At 49.7% G+C, this 14837-nt stretch overlaps 3 protein-coding genes across 5 annotated transcripts; 2 read left to right on the top strand and 1 right to left on the bottom strand.

Annotated features, from left to right (window-relative positions):
* Positions 1-687: 687 nt before the first annotated feature.
* On the top strand, positions 688-4571 carry chmp1b (charged multivesicular body protein 1B). Its single transcript, XM_061802473.1, has 8 exons — positions 688-895; positions 1553-1650; positions 1735-1881; positions 2812-2880; positions 3011-3118; positions 3205-3248; positions 3354-3426; positions 4104-4571. Exons 1-8 carry the CDS (start codon positions 880-882, stop codon positions 4146-4148), a joined length of 600 nt encoding a protein of 199 aa, XP_061658457.1. The 5' UTR covers positions 688-879; the 3' UTR covers positions 4149-4571.
* Positions 4572-5257: 686 nt separating this feature from the next.
* On the top strand, positions 5258-8495 carry rraga (Ras-related GTP binding A). The gene is made up of 10 exons (XM_061802468.1): positions 5258-5414; positions 5629-5741; positions 5897-5996; positions 6073-6139; positions 6204-6426; positions 6489-6584; positions 6667-6789; positions 6882-6973; positions 7728-7843; positions 8170-8495. The coding sequence occupies exons 2-10, from the start codon at positions 5715-5717 to the stop codon at positions 8271-8273; spliced, it is 948 nt and encodes a 315-aa protein (XP_061658452.1). The 5' UTR covers positions 5258-5414; positions 5629-5714; the 3' UTR covers positions 8274-8495.
* Positions 8496-8890: 395 nt separating this feature from the next.
* On the bottom strand, positions 8891-14697 carry LOC133491613 (cyclic nucleotide-gated cation channel-like). 3 transcript variants are annotated; one of them, XM_061802950.1, is made up of 7 exons: positions 13706-14697; positions 13099-13209; positions 12157-12318; positions 11533-11640; positions 11334-11440; positions 11162-11266; positions 8891-11034 (listed from the first exon to the last, which is right to left on the bottom strand). In XM_061802950.1, exons 1-7 carry the CDS (start codon positions 13804-13806, stop codon positions 9662-9664), a joined length of 2067 nt encoding a protein of 688 aa, XP_061658934.1. In that variant the 5' UTR covers positions 13807-14697; the 3' UTR covers positions 8891-9661. The 3 variants fall into 3 exon arrangements, with proteins under 3 accessions (XP_061658934.1, XP_061658935.1, XP_061658936.1); XM_061802951.1 differs by lacking the exon at positions 11162-11266; XM_061802952.1 differs by having other exon boundaries at positions 11236-11266; positions 12157-14697.
* Between the last annotated feature and the right edge of the window lie 140 nt (positions 14698-14837).

The raw sequence follows: 14837 nt of genomic DNA on the forward strand, positions 1-14837 counted from the left end.
TTATTCAATATTTTACATTTGTCAGGTGTGCTTTTTCACCAGTATTTTTTTTTTCCCCAGAACGAGCGAGCATCGCTGACTTGTTTTTCAGGCGCCCGCCATCTTGTGTGTCACAGAGGTCAGAGAACACAGGTGAAAGGTGAAGTTTGTTTCTATCGTTAATTTATCCGATTGGTTTAAGAGTTATGACGTCGTAGAAAAGGGAATCTGGGGCCGTGGTGACGTCATCGTAAACCTATCAATTTTGGTGCCATTGTGTTACGCAACAATGCCGGAGAAAAGGCTGGGGGCGGGGGCGTTGTCACTTATTGAAGACTTTTGACACGCAACAGAATTATTCTTCTAAGGTCAAGTTTTAAGAGAACGAATCATTTGCAACATGTGCTCCAAATGGAGCGCAAAACTGAAAGCTTTGTCAATGATGATTTCATATTTCATCTGCCAGTGAAAGAGACGAGAATGGGCGCTTGTTTTTTTTTTTTTTTTTAATGATTGTCATCACACAACAACGTCAACAGCGATAAATCGCGACAGGGACGCTACCTTCATTTTCGCAGCGATTAATGACAAGACAGATGCAGTCAGTTTTCCACATTGAAGATGGCGGCGACATTGACGCACGATTCTGCGCCGAGGAGGGTTCTTGGCCGGTCGCGCTCTATGGCAAGCTTCCTTTTTTGACGTAGAACGAGACAACCCCACGTGACGTGACGTCAGACGTATTTTGGTAAGACACCAGGAAGAGCTGAGAGCGACAACGACGACGAAAGTAGACCGAAACCGGAGAACCGAGAGCGAGCGACCGAGCACCAATCCGCCTTCACTCGACGCGACAGTTTTGAACACGCTTCGTCGGGAAAGCAAGTGCGCGACGGACGAATGCCCAGCATGGATAGTATCCTTGTCAAAAGCGGGTCAGGCGAACGCCGACGCGAGGGTTCGAGGGCCGAACATGAGACGAGTCGAGGACTTGACCCGGACGGTACTCGTTGCGTTCACGTATGTTCCGAACTTGGAACCGTTTCTTCGCCGTCAGGTACGCGACGGTTTGAAATCAGCATCTTGAATTCCGCCGGTGCACTCCGGACGCCGAGTGGAGCGAACTGGGCTCAAGGCCTCGACAAGCAAGGCCACTTTACAGTTTGTTTGTTTGAACCCCACTAAGTAAGACTTTGATCATTTTTATATCATTTGTTGTATTAGCTCATGCAACTGTACAGTTGCCAGTCATCGATTTGTGAGTTGGATGGCATATTTTGCAAGTAATTGAAGTGTATTTATTGATTCCAACACTTGGATTTGCCTTCATCACCGTGGCCGAGTGCAGTTCTGATCTTTGTTTTATTGTTTAGTTGCAGTGATTTCCAAAATGTTAGATTCCAGTTGTGCCGCGCCTGTGACGTAAGGACTCAGAATGCGTCGACTGGATTGTTTGAAATACCTGCATGTATTTTTTTTTTTTTCCGACCTCTGAGTCACACTCCGATGATGTCTTTGAAAAGTATGCGACGTCCTTCCTTTTTATTCTATTTTCTTTAACTACCCACTTCAGAGCATCTTTTCAATTTAAAATTTGCCGCCAAACAACTTGAAAGAAACTCCAAGAAATGCGACAAAGAGGAGAAATCGGAAAAGGCCAAAGTTAAGAAAGTAGGCGGACCAACGAAATTGCCGGCGGCTCGGAGTCGGCCGCAGACGGTCTCACGCCGTTTTTCTTTTGCCGGCCGTCTTCAGGCCATCCAGAAGGGCAACATGGACGTGGCGAGGATCCACGCCGAGAACGCCATCAGACAGAAGAACCAGTCTGTGACCTACTTGAGGATGAGCGCTCGAGTGGACGCGGTGGCCGCCAGGGTCCAAACAGCTGTCACGATGAACCAGGTAGGACTTCGACTGCAATCGACGCCGTTCGTGCAACCCTAAAAAAAACAAGGATTGGAATTGCGCGGAAATCCCACAAGATGTTAGCAAAGCAGGATCGGGAAAGGATCATAAAATACCAACACCGCACTTGGAGCTTTTGGGAGTTTGACTTTATTCGAAAGTAAGGTTCACAGGAAACATTGAGTTCAAGTGTGAATGTACAATCAATCATAATAATATCTAAAATAAAAGCACGCCTAAACACATATCTTCCATTCGAGGCAGACACGGAAAGAAAAATGAGTAAAACCAGGAAGGAACATACAACTTGTGCAAAACCGGACGCACAAAAAAACACGGATATCGACGTCAAATCGACAAGAAAAAAAGGAGGCCGGTACTTCATATTTGAACTTTTTTTTTTTTTTTTTTTTTGTAGCCTGACTCCTGCGAGCTGACATGCGGCTCTTGGTCTTGTTGTTCACATGCACCCCCCCCCCCAACTGTTCAAATGTTACACCAACGATTACATTCATTAGTCAAATCATTCAACACGAAAAATAGAGTTGGGAGGATTTTCCTGTATAAACCGTCATTTGGGTTGATTACCAATTTCAAATGGTAAAAAAAAAAACCAAGTGCATTCATTGGGTTCCCACTTATAAATATGTTTGTATTTCTGTTTTTGTCACCAGCGGGTGTCCTCTTCGATGTCTTTTTAATATTATAATTGCAGCAGCTCATTTTTGACCCTCATTTCCAAAGCGCGTTTTTATGACGGCGCCCCTTTCACGACGTGTTAAAATCCTGAAAAGAATATCGCGGTCGGCTCGCGGATGCGACGCTTCACCGGCTTCCTCCGTACTTTTCTGTTACTTCTATGGAAGCTCAGCGTGTTCCTTTTTTCTTTTTTTTTGTTTGTTTAATGAACGCTGTGCTTCTTGTCAGGTGACGAAATCGATGGCTGGGGTGGTGAAAGGCATGGATGTCACTCTCAAGTCCATGAATTTGGAGAAGGTAATCTTTTTTCAGACATAAATTGGCCCGTGGCCTTTTCTTCCCAAGATGAATGCTTCCTTTTTAAACGTTGCGCTTGGAGTTCAGCTTCATGAGAAGAGCGCATGTTGCAACTTTTTTTGCGTGTCAGATTTCCTCCCTGATGGACAAGTTTGAGCGGCAGTTCGAGACGCTGGATGTGCAAACGGCGCAGATGGAGGACACCATGAGCAGCTCCACGACGCTGACCACCCCGCAGGTGCGCGACGCGGCCGGCCGAGCGTCCGTTCCAAGTGGGGGCGCTTGCTCACGACGCCGTCTCTCGCGTGTGTGTGTGTGTTTCAGAACCAAGTCGATTCGCTGTTGCACGAGATGGCGGACGAAGCAGGGTAACGGACGCTCTTCAAATCAAAATCATCCAAAGGTGTCCGTTTGGTTTGCATGTGAGCGTCAAAGGGCTGCTAAGGGTTAAGTCGAGTGAACTTTTTGCTCAGGTTGGACCTGAACATGGAGCTCCCCCAGGGACAGACGGGATCGGTCGGCACCAGCGTGGCATCGGCGGAGCAGGTAACGTCGCTTGCGACGATGTCCCGACGACTTCAACCGCAAAGAGTGAAAATCCTCAGTGATTTTTGTGGGGTTAAAAAAAAAACAACAACCCCGAAGAAGCCATCTACCGTAATTCCCGGCCGACAGAGCGCACCTGGTTATAAGCCTCAGCCAGTACATTTGGAAAGGAAATACCATTTGGTACATACAGAAGTTGCAGCCGTGTAAAAGCCACAAGTGGCCACTTTGAAATAGATTTACAAAGAAAGACGTACACAGAGTTTAACGTTAGCACCGCTGCGCTAACGCAAGGGCTAACAGAGCCGGTTAAAAAAAAAAAAAAACAGCAGTCAAAAATCACTGAGACACGGCAGTGACACGCTAACGGGGCCGGTAAAAGTCACTTCCTCGGCACATATATTCCACCGGTCTCAGCTCGAGTGCCCCCTTGCGGCCGTTAGGGGAAAAAAAAATGCACAAATAGGCCGCATCGCCCCATAAACCCCGGGCTTGAAAAAAGTCGCGGCTTATAAGACGGAAATTACGGTAGTTAATAAGTGTCAATTACATGAGGTGAGCTTGGGGGGTGGGGCATGGCGGGGGTCCACTGTACGATCAGAACCAAGTCATGGAATTCTGGGGGGGGGGGGGGGATGTCCTCACATTGACAAATCATGTCTTGTCTTTGCGCAAAGGACGAACTGTCTCAACGGTTGGCCAAACTGCGAGAACAGATGTAAACGGACGATGCGACGGCGACGCGCCGCAGAGACGGCGACGTGCTCCAACTTTAGCGGAACGCGACTTCCACCGTAGCGCTCCTCTCTCTCTCTCTCTCTCTCGTCTTCACGTTGCTTCTTCTCTCTGCTGTTTTTGCCTCTCTAACAACAATTAACTTAAAGAAAGCAATCGTAATTCTTCTTGATGGGGCGCGGTGACGGCGGGAAAGTACGGCAAACGATTCCGATCAAGTCACGCGGTCTTTCTTTGCCGTACGCTTTGCTCCGTGAAGCTCTTTTGTTCTTCATGTTGTATAACCTGTTGTTCTTGTACTGGCCTGTCAAAGATATCGCATCTCTTTACTGGTGACAACTTGTGTGCTAATCTACTCATCGTTTGGTTTGTGTTTACACTTTGCAGATTAATAAACTTTTATAATAATACTTGTTTTACTACGTTATTCAACTCCATGTAACTGGATGCCAGTCATATATATATATATATATATGTCACTGTTCAGTGAGGGTGCCCACTTTTCACGTCGTGGTTATGAAACCATGAAAACAAAATACGATTGGTCCATTTATGCTAAGCAGTTGGACTGCAATCTCATGATTATTTTGACGGATAGCTAATCTGAGTTTTTAATTTAAAGATAATTGGATTTTTCAAATGATTTCAATCCATTTGTAAAAAAAAATATATATTTATTAGGATTTCTTTTTATTTCTGATGGAGGGTTCAGAAAGTGACCAAAACACAAATTAACTGAATTGCTGTTTTTTTTTCTATGAATCAGAAAAATTGCCATTTTCATTGTTTTCTCAAACTAAATGTTTGCAAATTACTCGTGTTAAAAAAAAAAAAAAAAAAAAACATACACAAAGATAGTCGGAAGTGGACGATGACCGAAATATGCATTGCATTTTTTTGCATTTAATCATGTAACAGTCATAAAAAAATAATGTAATGCTAATAATATTCCAATTTAAAAAAAAAAAGAAGACATTTTTACTGCATTTTAATATTTTGCTTTTTTGGGTGAAATGACAATCTGCTCCAGCTTGTATTTTAACGTCGACGCCACCGGAAATGACGTCGCCCCGCCTGCCAGCCCCCCCCAAAAAGGGCACCGTCAGGTCATGTGACTGCGGCGTAAACAGGAAGCAGCTGATCTCAACTCTGAGATTGCGTCCTTCAGCTAATGCTCACAAGTTGCCCGTTCAACGCCACTCACCCGATGCCTCCTGTTTTTTGAGCACACGTCAACTTTTGGTCCATTTCGTGTGAGTTACACCGACTCGAGTTGAATTTTACTGAGCTAGCGGCCAAGCTACGCGCCGTAAATCTGTCGCGTTGCTTTAGCTAAGTGTGGTCGGAGTTCGATCGCTCCAATGGCGCGTGCTCGCTTTTCTTTTTTTTTGTTATGAGCTGTTCTGCACGTGACGCGTTGACGCCGAACGTGTGACAAGAGCAAAAATGTGTTCAACGTGTGTGCAGGGCGAGCAAGAGGAGGGAGACGTGCGAGACTAACCCACGACGCTTGCGACCCCCCTTCCCAGCTAACTTGCCGACTTCCGAAGGCGATGTCCAGTTCGGCCATGAAGAAAAAGGTCCTCCCGACACAACCGCGTTTGGTGGTTTTCGAGTGACGCGTCGGATGAGTGTTACTGCCTCATCATTGGCATTTTGCACGCCTTGTGTCCTCCTCGTGTTGTCTTATGAAATGTGTATTTTCCATCTCTCTCTCTCTCGCCGATCTTGTCAGGTGTTACTGATGGGAAAAAGCGGGTCGGGAAAGACCAGCATGAGATCGATCATCTTTGCCAACTACATTGCTCGAGACACGCGTCGCCTTGGAGCAACAAGTGAGGCCCCCCCAGACGGAGTCCATGGGTAGCCTTGTTGTTCTTGCCTAACCTCGTGCTTGTTGTTTGTTTGCAGTTGACGTGGAACACTCCCACGTGCGCTTCCTCGGCAATCTCGTTCTAAACCTTTGGGACTGCGGAGGGTAAAGTGGACGCGTCGATCGTTCGCTCGCTCCCTCCTCTAGCGCCTCCTCTTTGTCTTCGCAGACAAGACACTTTTATGGAGAACTACTTCACCAGCCAGCGGGACAACATCTTCCGGAACGTGGAGGTGCTGATTTACGTGTTTGACGTGGAGAGCCGCGAGCTGGAGAAAGACATGCACTACTACCAGTCCTGTCTGGAAGCCATCCTGCAGAATTCCCCCGACGCAAAAGTCTTCTGCCTGGTCCACAAAATGGACCTGGTCCAGGAGGACCAGAGAGACTTGGTGAGTTTTTTTTTTTTTTTTTTGATGGCAATGATTATTAGTTATGCTTTGGTATGTGACAGATTTTTAAAGAGCGTGAAGAGGACTTAAAAAGACTGTCGCGACCTTTGGCTTGCACGTGCTTCAGGACGTCCATCTGGGATGAAACCCTGTACAAGGTTCGCCAGCGGGACCGGCCGTCGGATTTTTGTCTTTGGGGGCGAGGGGGCGTCGCTCATGCCCGTCTGAAATCCCCCGCAGGCCTGGTCCAGCATTGTGTACCAGCTGATCCCAAACGTCCAGCAGCTGGAGACCAACCTGAGGAACTTTGCGCAGATCATCGAGGCCGACGAAGTCCTTCTGTTCGAGAGGGCCACTTTCCTGGTCGGACACAAAACGTCGGACGTATCCGTATCTAAACGTACAATCGCTACTCACGCACCTTCTCGTGCGCGTCGCCGCTATTTTCAACGCAGGTGATCTCGCACTATCAGTGCAAGGAGCAGCGGGACGCGCACCGATTTGAGAAGATCAGTAACATCATCAAACAGTTCAAACTCAGCTGCAGGTAAGCGGCGATCGCCCCCGATCCTCAGAAGTGCGAGGCCGACGCTTCACGGCTGCCGTTCCAAAACCACATAAACTCAATATCATGACGTTTGGGATTGGAGAGTTTTCCGACTAATTATGTACAGGGAGTCCTCGGGTTAAGACGGTCTCGACTTTACGAGGCGCGTCCATCACCCGTCCGCCAATGTTTGTGTCTGGCTAATGCTTTTCCGCTGGGAGTATCTTTGCAATTTTCGCCCTCCTTTTTTCGACGCTACGGCCCCAAAGAAGAAAGCTGCGTTGTTTTTTTTTTTTTAGAAGTGCTTCAGCAGCCTTGAGAAAATCCGTGACCATGGAAACCAAGGTCAAGATCATAAAAAGATTTGAGAAAGGAGAGACGGCAACACCACCGAGGCTTGAGTCGGTCGACCGTGGTGACAATTATTAAAGATGACGCCCGTATTTTAGCACATGTGAAGGGTTCCGCTCCTCTGTCGGATACGATGATCGCAAAATGAGGTTTTGTGATATTTGTGGAGATGGAGAGGTTTGAGGACCAGGTTCCGTCATAATAGCTAAGCACAGCCAACCCTTCTTCTTCTTCTTCTCCATCCTCGCCTCAGCAGTAATGCTAAGTACGTCATCGTGTCAATTTCAACATATTTGTTTTTTCATACAAAGTATTTTGATGTAAATTCTGACTTTAATGGTGGAATCCGGCACCCAACGTTGGCGTAACAACAGTTGTTGTTTTTGTTACTTTGTCACTTCAGCAAACTGGCCGCCTCTTTCCAGAGCATGGAAGTGAGGAACTCCAACTTCGCGGCCTTCATTGACGTCTTCACGTCCAACACATACGTCATGGTCATCATGTCGGACCCGTCGATTCGTAAGTGGCCACTCGAGCGCGTGCCGGAGCCCCTTTCGAAATCAGCTCGCTTTGCCTCTAAAGTAGTCGGTCCTTCGCTTGTTCAGGACACATTCAATTATCTCAAGTTTGACAAATATATATTTTCCCCACGCCAGAGCGCACCAGTCAATGATCCGTCCCCGCTCCGTGTTCGGGTTTAAACTCGCAACTGCTCGCCCATCCCCGTTTTCAAAGGAAACATTCCAAGTATTTGAAAAATGACAACAACTCGGAAGTGGGCTAGAACGTTTCGTTAAGACTTTGGAGCTTGAAGTCAAAGAAATGGGCGTGTGTTCTTCCCTCAGCCTCCGCAGCCACGCTCATCAATATCCGCAATGCTAGGAAACACTTTGAGAAGTTGGAGCGCGTGGACGGACCCAAGCACGGCCTTCACATGCGAATGCGCTAGCCGCCGAGTCTCCTCGTCGGATCGTCTTAGCCAATCAGCTCCCGGATCTTGGATCGCAGCTCCTTTTCCATACGAGCGGATGCCGAAACCTCACCTTCAATCATCCTCAATATGAGGATTTTTTTTTTTTTTCTTTGTGTCGGTATGAAATGCAACAGCTACAGGGCCAATGTATGTGCTGTTCTTTGAAAATACAAGCAATATAGTTTTCTTCAGAAATACCTCACGTGTATGTGTGTGTTTTGTATCTTGAGGATATTTGAGAGCAAAACTTTCCCCACCCCTGAAAATCCAGCAAGTCCAGTCCCAGTGTTTGCTTTATTTTATGATCAAATGTAAGATGACCCAAGGAAACACAAAATGCAGTTTTTAGATGAAATGATCAAATTTAGAAAAACTAACCCTAACCTCTCTTCCGCTTTTTCTTCTCCATTTGAGGCTAGTGGCTCTTACCGTGGTTACCTGGAGTCCTCAAATATTCCACTGGCCAAGTTCATTTTGTTTGTTTGACGGGTTCTATTTGAATCTTGTTGATTGAACTGGTCCAGAGTTGGAGACAAACAAAGGAGAAACGAGACAAAGAAAGAAAAAGTTTCAGACTCAAGTAGGACTTTTGTTTCGACTGATTTATTTCTTGAATGGGTCATCTCGACCTGTAAAATACCACCGAGGTGAATTAAGGTGGCCCCCTTCCTGACGCAACCCCTCTTGGGCAGCGGAGGCCCCAGCGGGATCCGAACTCACGACCTTTAGTTTACCAGACCGCTGCGCTACGGAGCCTCCGCTACCTCCGACACACACTTGGGAGAGCGAGAGGGGAAAAAATGAACTCAAATTTGATGGCGGGCGGCCGGCCTTGTTTGCGTCGCTCACCTTCCTGCATCTGTCCTCGGACTCTGTTCCCACGAGACGAGGCGTTCGGGGGCCAGAACTGCGCTGTTGTCGGTGCAAATCCTTCGGCTGAGCGATGCCGCTCGCAAACCAGTTCCTTTCGGCGCGGGCGAGACTGTTGCACTCCTTTTGAAATGACGGATTCGAACCCTTCTTTTTTTCCCCCAGGGGTTGTCTGTCCACTTACAGCTTATTACAAATAAAGCCGCAATCATGACTCGTGAAAACTAAATCTCGAAAGAAGTGCTTTGGGGTAAAGCGCACTTGTGCACGTACGCGTCGGGGGCGCGGCCTCGTCAGCAACATGCCGTAGGCGGAGGAGGCTACAGCGGCTCCTTGCATTTGCCCGTTTTCCCGCTGCCGTCCGCGGGTTGCGGTGGCCACTCGCAAGGACGTCGGCGTATCCCAATTGCCGTTTTGGCGGCCCGCTTTCCTCAAGCGGCACTCGCCCAAACTCGGGTCGAGCGTACGACGGGCGCCTGATTCGAAAAAGCCGCTCAAAGCGCGAGCGCCTCCGGATCGGCCTCGGTGTGAGCGGTCCGCCGCTCCAGCAGCGCGATGCGCTGCTTCAGCCTCTGCTGCGTGTGCGCGTAGTCGCCGAGAAGGCGCGAAAGGCGCGCCTGGAGGCCGTCGAGGGAGGACTCCAACCTCTCCACCTTCTCTTCGGTGTCTTCCCGCCGCAGGCCGCCGCCCTCGGCGGCGACCTCCAGCATCCCCTCCTTGATCAGGATCTCGCGACCCCGCTCCTCCAGAACGGTCCTGGCGTCGGGATACTCCATGACGGCCTCCATCAAGTCGTCCTTGGAGAGGCAGAAGAGATCCGAGTAGCCCAGGCTGCGGATGTTGGCGGTCCGCCGGTTGCCCATTTTGCTCCCTTTGATGTTCAGAATGCTGATTTCTCCAAAGCAGCCGCCGGCGACCAGGAGGGCCAACTGGGTGACGCCGTCGTCTCCCACCACGGCCAGTTTGCCCTCTTTGATGATGAACATCTCCTTGCCGATGTCGCCTTTCCTGCAGACGTAGTCTCCGGGACTGAAGACCTGCGGCCGCAGTTTGAGGACGAGCTCCACCAGCAGTCCCGCCTCGCAGTCCTGAAAGATGCGCACTTTCTTCAGGGTCTCCAGGTGGACGTTGATGGCGATCTCGGCCCGCAGTTTGTCCGGCAGGTTCTTGAGCACCTCCTGCTCGTCCACGGCTTTCTTGTTGAGCCAGAGGTAGTCGAACCACTTGATGACGCGCGTCTCCAGTTCTTTGCTGACTTTGCGGAAGTGCATGTAATGTTTGACGGCGTCGATCCGAGCCTGGAACTCGGCGCGGGTGGCGTTCATGTTGGAGATCATGGACCCGACGTTTCCCACGATGGTGGCGAAGATCAGCACGCCCACCAGGAAATCAAAAACCACAAAAAGGTACTCTTCGTCCCGAACCGGCGCCGGCATCTCCCCGATCGTGGTGAGCGTGAGAGTGGACCAGTACAGGCAGTAGATGTAACTCCGAGTGAGCGAGGAATACTCCGGTTTGGAGACGTTTGGAAACACCCAAGAGTCCGAGCCCAGGCCCAAAGACTTGGAGATGGCGTAGTAAATGCAGGCGTTCCAGTGAATGATGACCAGGATGTAGAGCACCAGGTTGCAGATGCGGAAGATGTTCGGGTAGTTGGTGCGCGTCTCCGTGCGGTCAAAGAACTCAAACATGCGCGGGAAGCGGAGCAGGCGGTTGAAGCGCACTTGCGGCGTGTGGATGCCGGTGCGGAAGTAGGCCAGGTCGGTGGGCAGGATGGACGCCACGTCCAGCTTGAACTGGAGCGTACGCACGTAGTTGTCCCTGAGCTTGCTGTGGTCCTTCACCAGGAGGCCTTGCTCAAGGAAGCCTGGAAGCGAGGCAAAAACAAAAACACGCATCTGGTCACCGGCGGGTGGTGGAGCCGACCGGAACCGAGCGGGGCGGGGCTACGCGCCGCAAACTTCTGCTCCAGTTTGGCTCGGCTAAACGTTTACTTTTGTCTTTTATTTCACGCAAGATGATCAGACGCGATGATCCATAAGTCATATTTGCATAAACAAGGTCGGACCTTTTGCGCGACGACGCCAACCAGGCCACGTCTGGAGGAAAAAAAAATGATTACAATACTCCGTATTAGGGCTGATATCACATTTTAAAAAGTGTCACCTGTGCGAAGTCGCACACAAGTGTCGGCCACGTAAACCGCGTCGGCGACGTAGTCCAGCACCAGCCAGCAGATGTAGTTGGCCACCTGCAATCGATCGAAACACGCCCTGCGGATTCAAATCGGGAAATAAGATTCGTTACAGCGCGGTCGTTCCCAGGGTTTGCTCCTTTAAAAAAAAAAAAAGACGGCAGAGGTCACCTCGCCACAACAAGGAACCAGTTGTACAGCACCGCCGCGGCAATGATGAACAGCCAGCGGTAGTAAGCGTCGTCGGATGGGGACACCACAAAAACATCCCATTTTTTCCTAAAAGCAATCAATTCAACGCTTTTACCTGGATTGTGGCGTTTGCCGCTGCGGGAGCGTTGACGACTTCGCTGTCTTGTACCGGGATTGTTTATAAACATTCCAAACTGCTGACTTACAGTCTGTGAAAGAACGCTGAGGAGCTCGTTTCGTTTTGGGATTGAAAAGAGCTTCATTATTAATTATTGTTGCTTTTGTTTTTTTTCTTTTTTTAAAGCCTTTCTGACTTGACCTGACCTAAGCCGGATTTCCACTGTACGTATGCTAGGCTAACGAGCGTGACATTGTTTGAAGGCAAACTTGCTCTCTTTTATGGCTCGTTGAATCATCATCATCTCATATGATACAGTTTATGTAAACCCGAATGAGGCCTAAACATCCAATATTGTAACGTGTGTGTGTGTGGAAGGACGCGATGTTTAAAGTCTCTCCGGTTGCTTAGATCGGGTCTCAGCCGACAGGAAGCGCTCAAGACCAGTTTTGGCGAACGGGAAGCAACAGTAAGAAGCGACACACCTCAAGATGCCCTCGGCGTGCGTCGTCGCGTCGCTGGCGCGGCTGGGGGCCTTCGCGAGTTCCGGGCCCCTGAAGCGGTCCAGGAAGGAGTCGGGCCTCCGCTGCTCCTGCGCTAAGCTCCTGTGAGCCCACTCCCGCAGTCTCAGAACCAGACTCACCAGTCTGACGGGCGACAGTCGCCGACAGGTAAGGCCGTTCCGGGGTTAGTCATCATCAAATACTGCTCAAATTCAGGTCGGCAGAAATGATATAACCGGCCCACGACGCACAATAATATAAGGACGACAAATACAATCATTTGGGCCACATCGGTTCAGTTTGGATGACGCCGCGCGTACTCCACGCGGTGCTCTCGGGTTTGGCCAAATCATTGTCTACGTGCTCATATTTCCTGGCATACTTTCCGCAGCTGCCTTCATTTACTCGTGTACATTTGTTATGTTGTGTCCCTTGGTAGATTTCCCCATTCATTTGAATGGAGGAGGTTGAAACCCTTGGTAGACTTTACCGTTTGCTGAAGGAACTCCTTTCTCTTGAGCAAGTCATGAATATTCATATCCCAAACGGAATCATTGGCGTGGTTTTCGGGCGTGTACGTGAGGCAGCTAAATTTCATTGGCATTTCCTCCATAGAATATACAATTTCAGTTTTCTCATATAGTTATCGTTTAAAAAGATAAGAGAATATTGCCTCGCCAATACAATTTCAGTTTTCTCATACTTTTATCATTTAAAACTGAATTTTGATTGAAGCTGTCAGACTTTTAAGAACTATTCTTTTAAAAAAAAAAAAAGAAGTCTGAATAACATGTCTGTGATTATTGACCCCAAGGATTCAAAATCCATTCAACTATACCAGCCAATTATGATATTATGAACAAAGTGAAGAAGAAGAGGGCCCGATACTTTGCTGGGCCTTGTCGTCCGGCCTGCTTTTTGTACCTTGAGACGGCGCCGTTCCTTTGGAAAGAGTTTCTGGAGCTGCCGGCGCGAGGCTCCAGGGCGGCGACCCGCTGGAGCTCCGAGGACGTGTCGTCGCAGACGGACGGAACCCTGCAAGGTCAGCTCACAAAAATGACACTACCGTCCCGCTACGTGACCGGTTCAGGTTCTGCCGCGCCCGTCCGCCCGCCCAGAGAGGCTCCAGGCCACCGTCTGCCCTCGTGAAGGGAGGCGCAACACAAAACACACGGATGGATGCCTCTGATTTTGAATAACTAACTCGACGTCACGTCACTCCAGCCATTATCGACCGCTTTTCCGGGTCAGGTCGCGGGGATACCCGGACTTCCCTCTCTTCCGGAGGGGATCCCGAGCCAGCCGAGAGACGTAGTCTCTCTACGGCGTGTCCCGGGTCGTCCTCGGGGTCTCTTTCCGGCGGGACCTCGTCCGAATCAGATGCCCCCCTCATCTGGCTCCTCGACACTGAGCCCCCTCCCGGATGGATTTGCGCTTCTCACCCGGACAAACTCATTTCGGCGGATCTCGTTCTTTCGGCCCACGGGTGAGGGGAGGAACGGCGTCTGGAATATTGAAATGTTCTTCTCACCTGCTTCGAATACTCTGGGCCCTCTCGATCTCCTCCTCCAAGCCGGTCTTGACTGACAGGTTGTGGGGCGAGCGATCTCTCTCAGGAGTGTGGCCAGTCATCGTCGCGCAACGGAAGGCTGCTCACGTGATGGCGTGCACGTCGGGGCTCGCAGGCGCGTTGCCCCTCGTATGGTGACGGAGGCAAACGAAAATGCAGACGTTGGCGCCCGGGCGAGACCCTGAGGGGGAAACCGCGCAGCCTCCCGAGCTCCGAGAGGGACTTTGACGACTGTTACCACCCAGCGACTAATTACACGACGACGCTCGTCGGCGAAAACACACCGAGGCGGGCGTCTCAGAGCTCTCCCGCGGGGCGGGTGTCACTTGGGTAACCGTTGAGCCGTGTGTGTGTCTGTCGCCTGTTCCGGAACACGACTCCGCTCGCTGCTTGCGGCTTGAAAGAAACAAAGAAAGAAAACAACAGCGTGAGCTTGGAAAAACGGACAACGTTCGACAGAAAAAAACGAGACACACTCGTTCACAAAGCACTTTGCGTCCAATGTCGGGAGCAGGTCAACGAGGCCAGAGTAAACAAATGCTTTCAAAATGGATGACAAATAGAAATAAGGAGGGGATTTATTCTTCATTCTTCACCGGGTACCAAATAATGACAAAACCCTTCTCAGTTTGTATTGGTGGGTAGAAAAATAATTGCCCTTAAGATCCAATTTCAGACTTCCAAAAAAAAAAAAAAAAAAAAATCACAGCGCAGCGCGAGTAGCACACGAGAAATGATTTGTCACACAATAGGTACAGCGATATGCCAAAATGAATGTAAAGTATGTAGAGTTGGTTGTACCTCTGGGAACTTTGTTAAGTCTGGTTGCGTCCTCACAAATGCATCCCGTCAAGTCCACGTCTGCTTGGAGCACAGAGATTCGAGGCAATAACCGCAATCACGTGACAGCCTCGCCTCCTCCCGCTCGACACCGAGGCAGGAAGGGTGGGAGAGACGCACGTTAAAACGAGAGAGAAATGTACAGAAGCCCTTCGACTTCGCAGCGAGGACACGTGAGGCCCCGCACCTCCATCAGGAAGTCGCCGTCGGCCCGCTCGGGAGTTTTGGAGAAAAGGCCAACGAGCCCTCAAAA

Source organism: Syngnathoides biaculeatus, chromosome 18, assembly GCF_019802595.1.
Source record: "Syngnathoides biaculeatus isolate LvHL_M chromosome 18, ASM1980259v1, whole genome shotgun sequence".
In the NCBI taxonomy this organism is placed as follows: domain Eukaryota; kingdom Metazoa; phylum Chordata; class Actinopteri; order Syngnathiformes; family Syngnathidae; genus Syngnathoides; species Syngnathoides biaculeatus.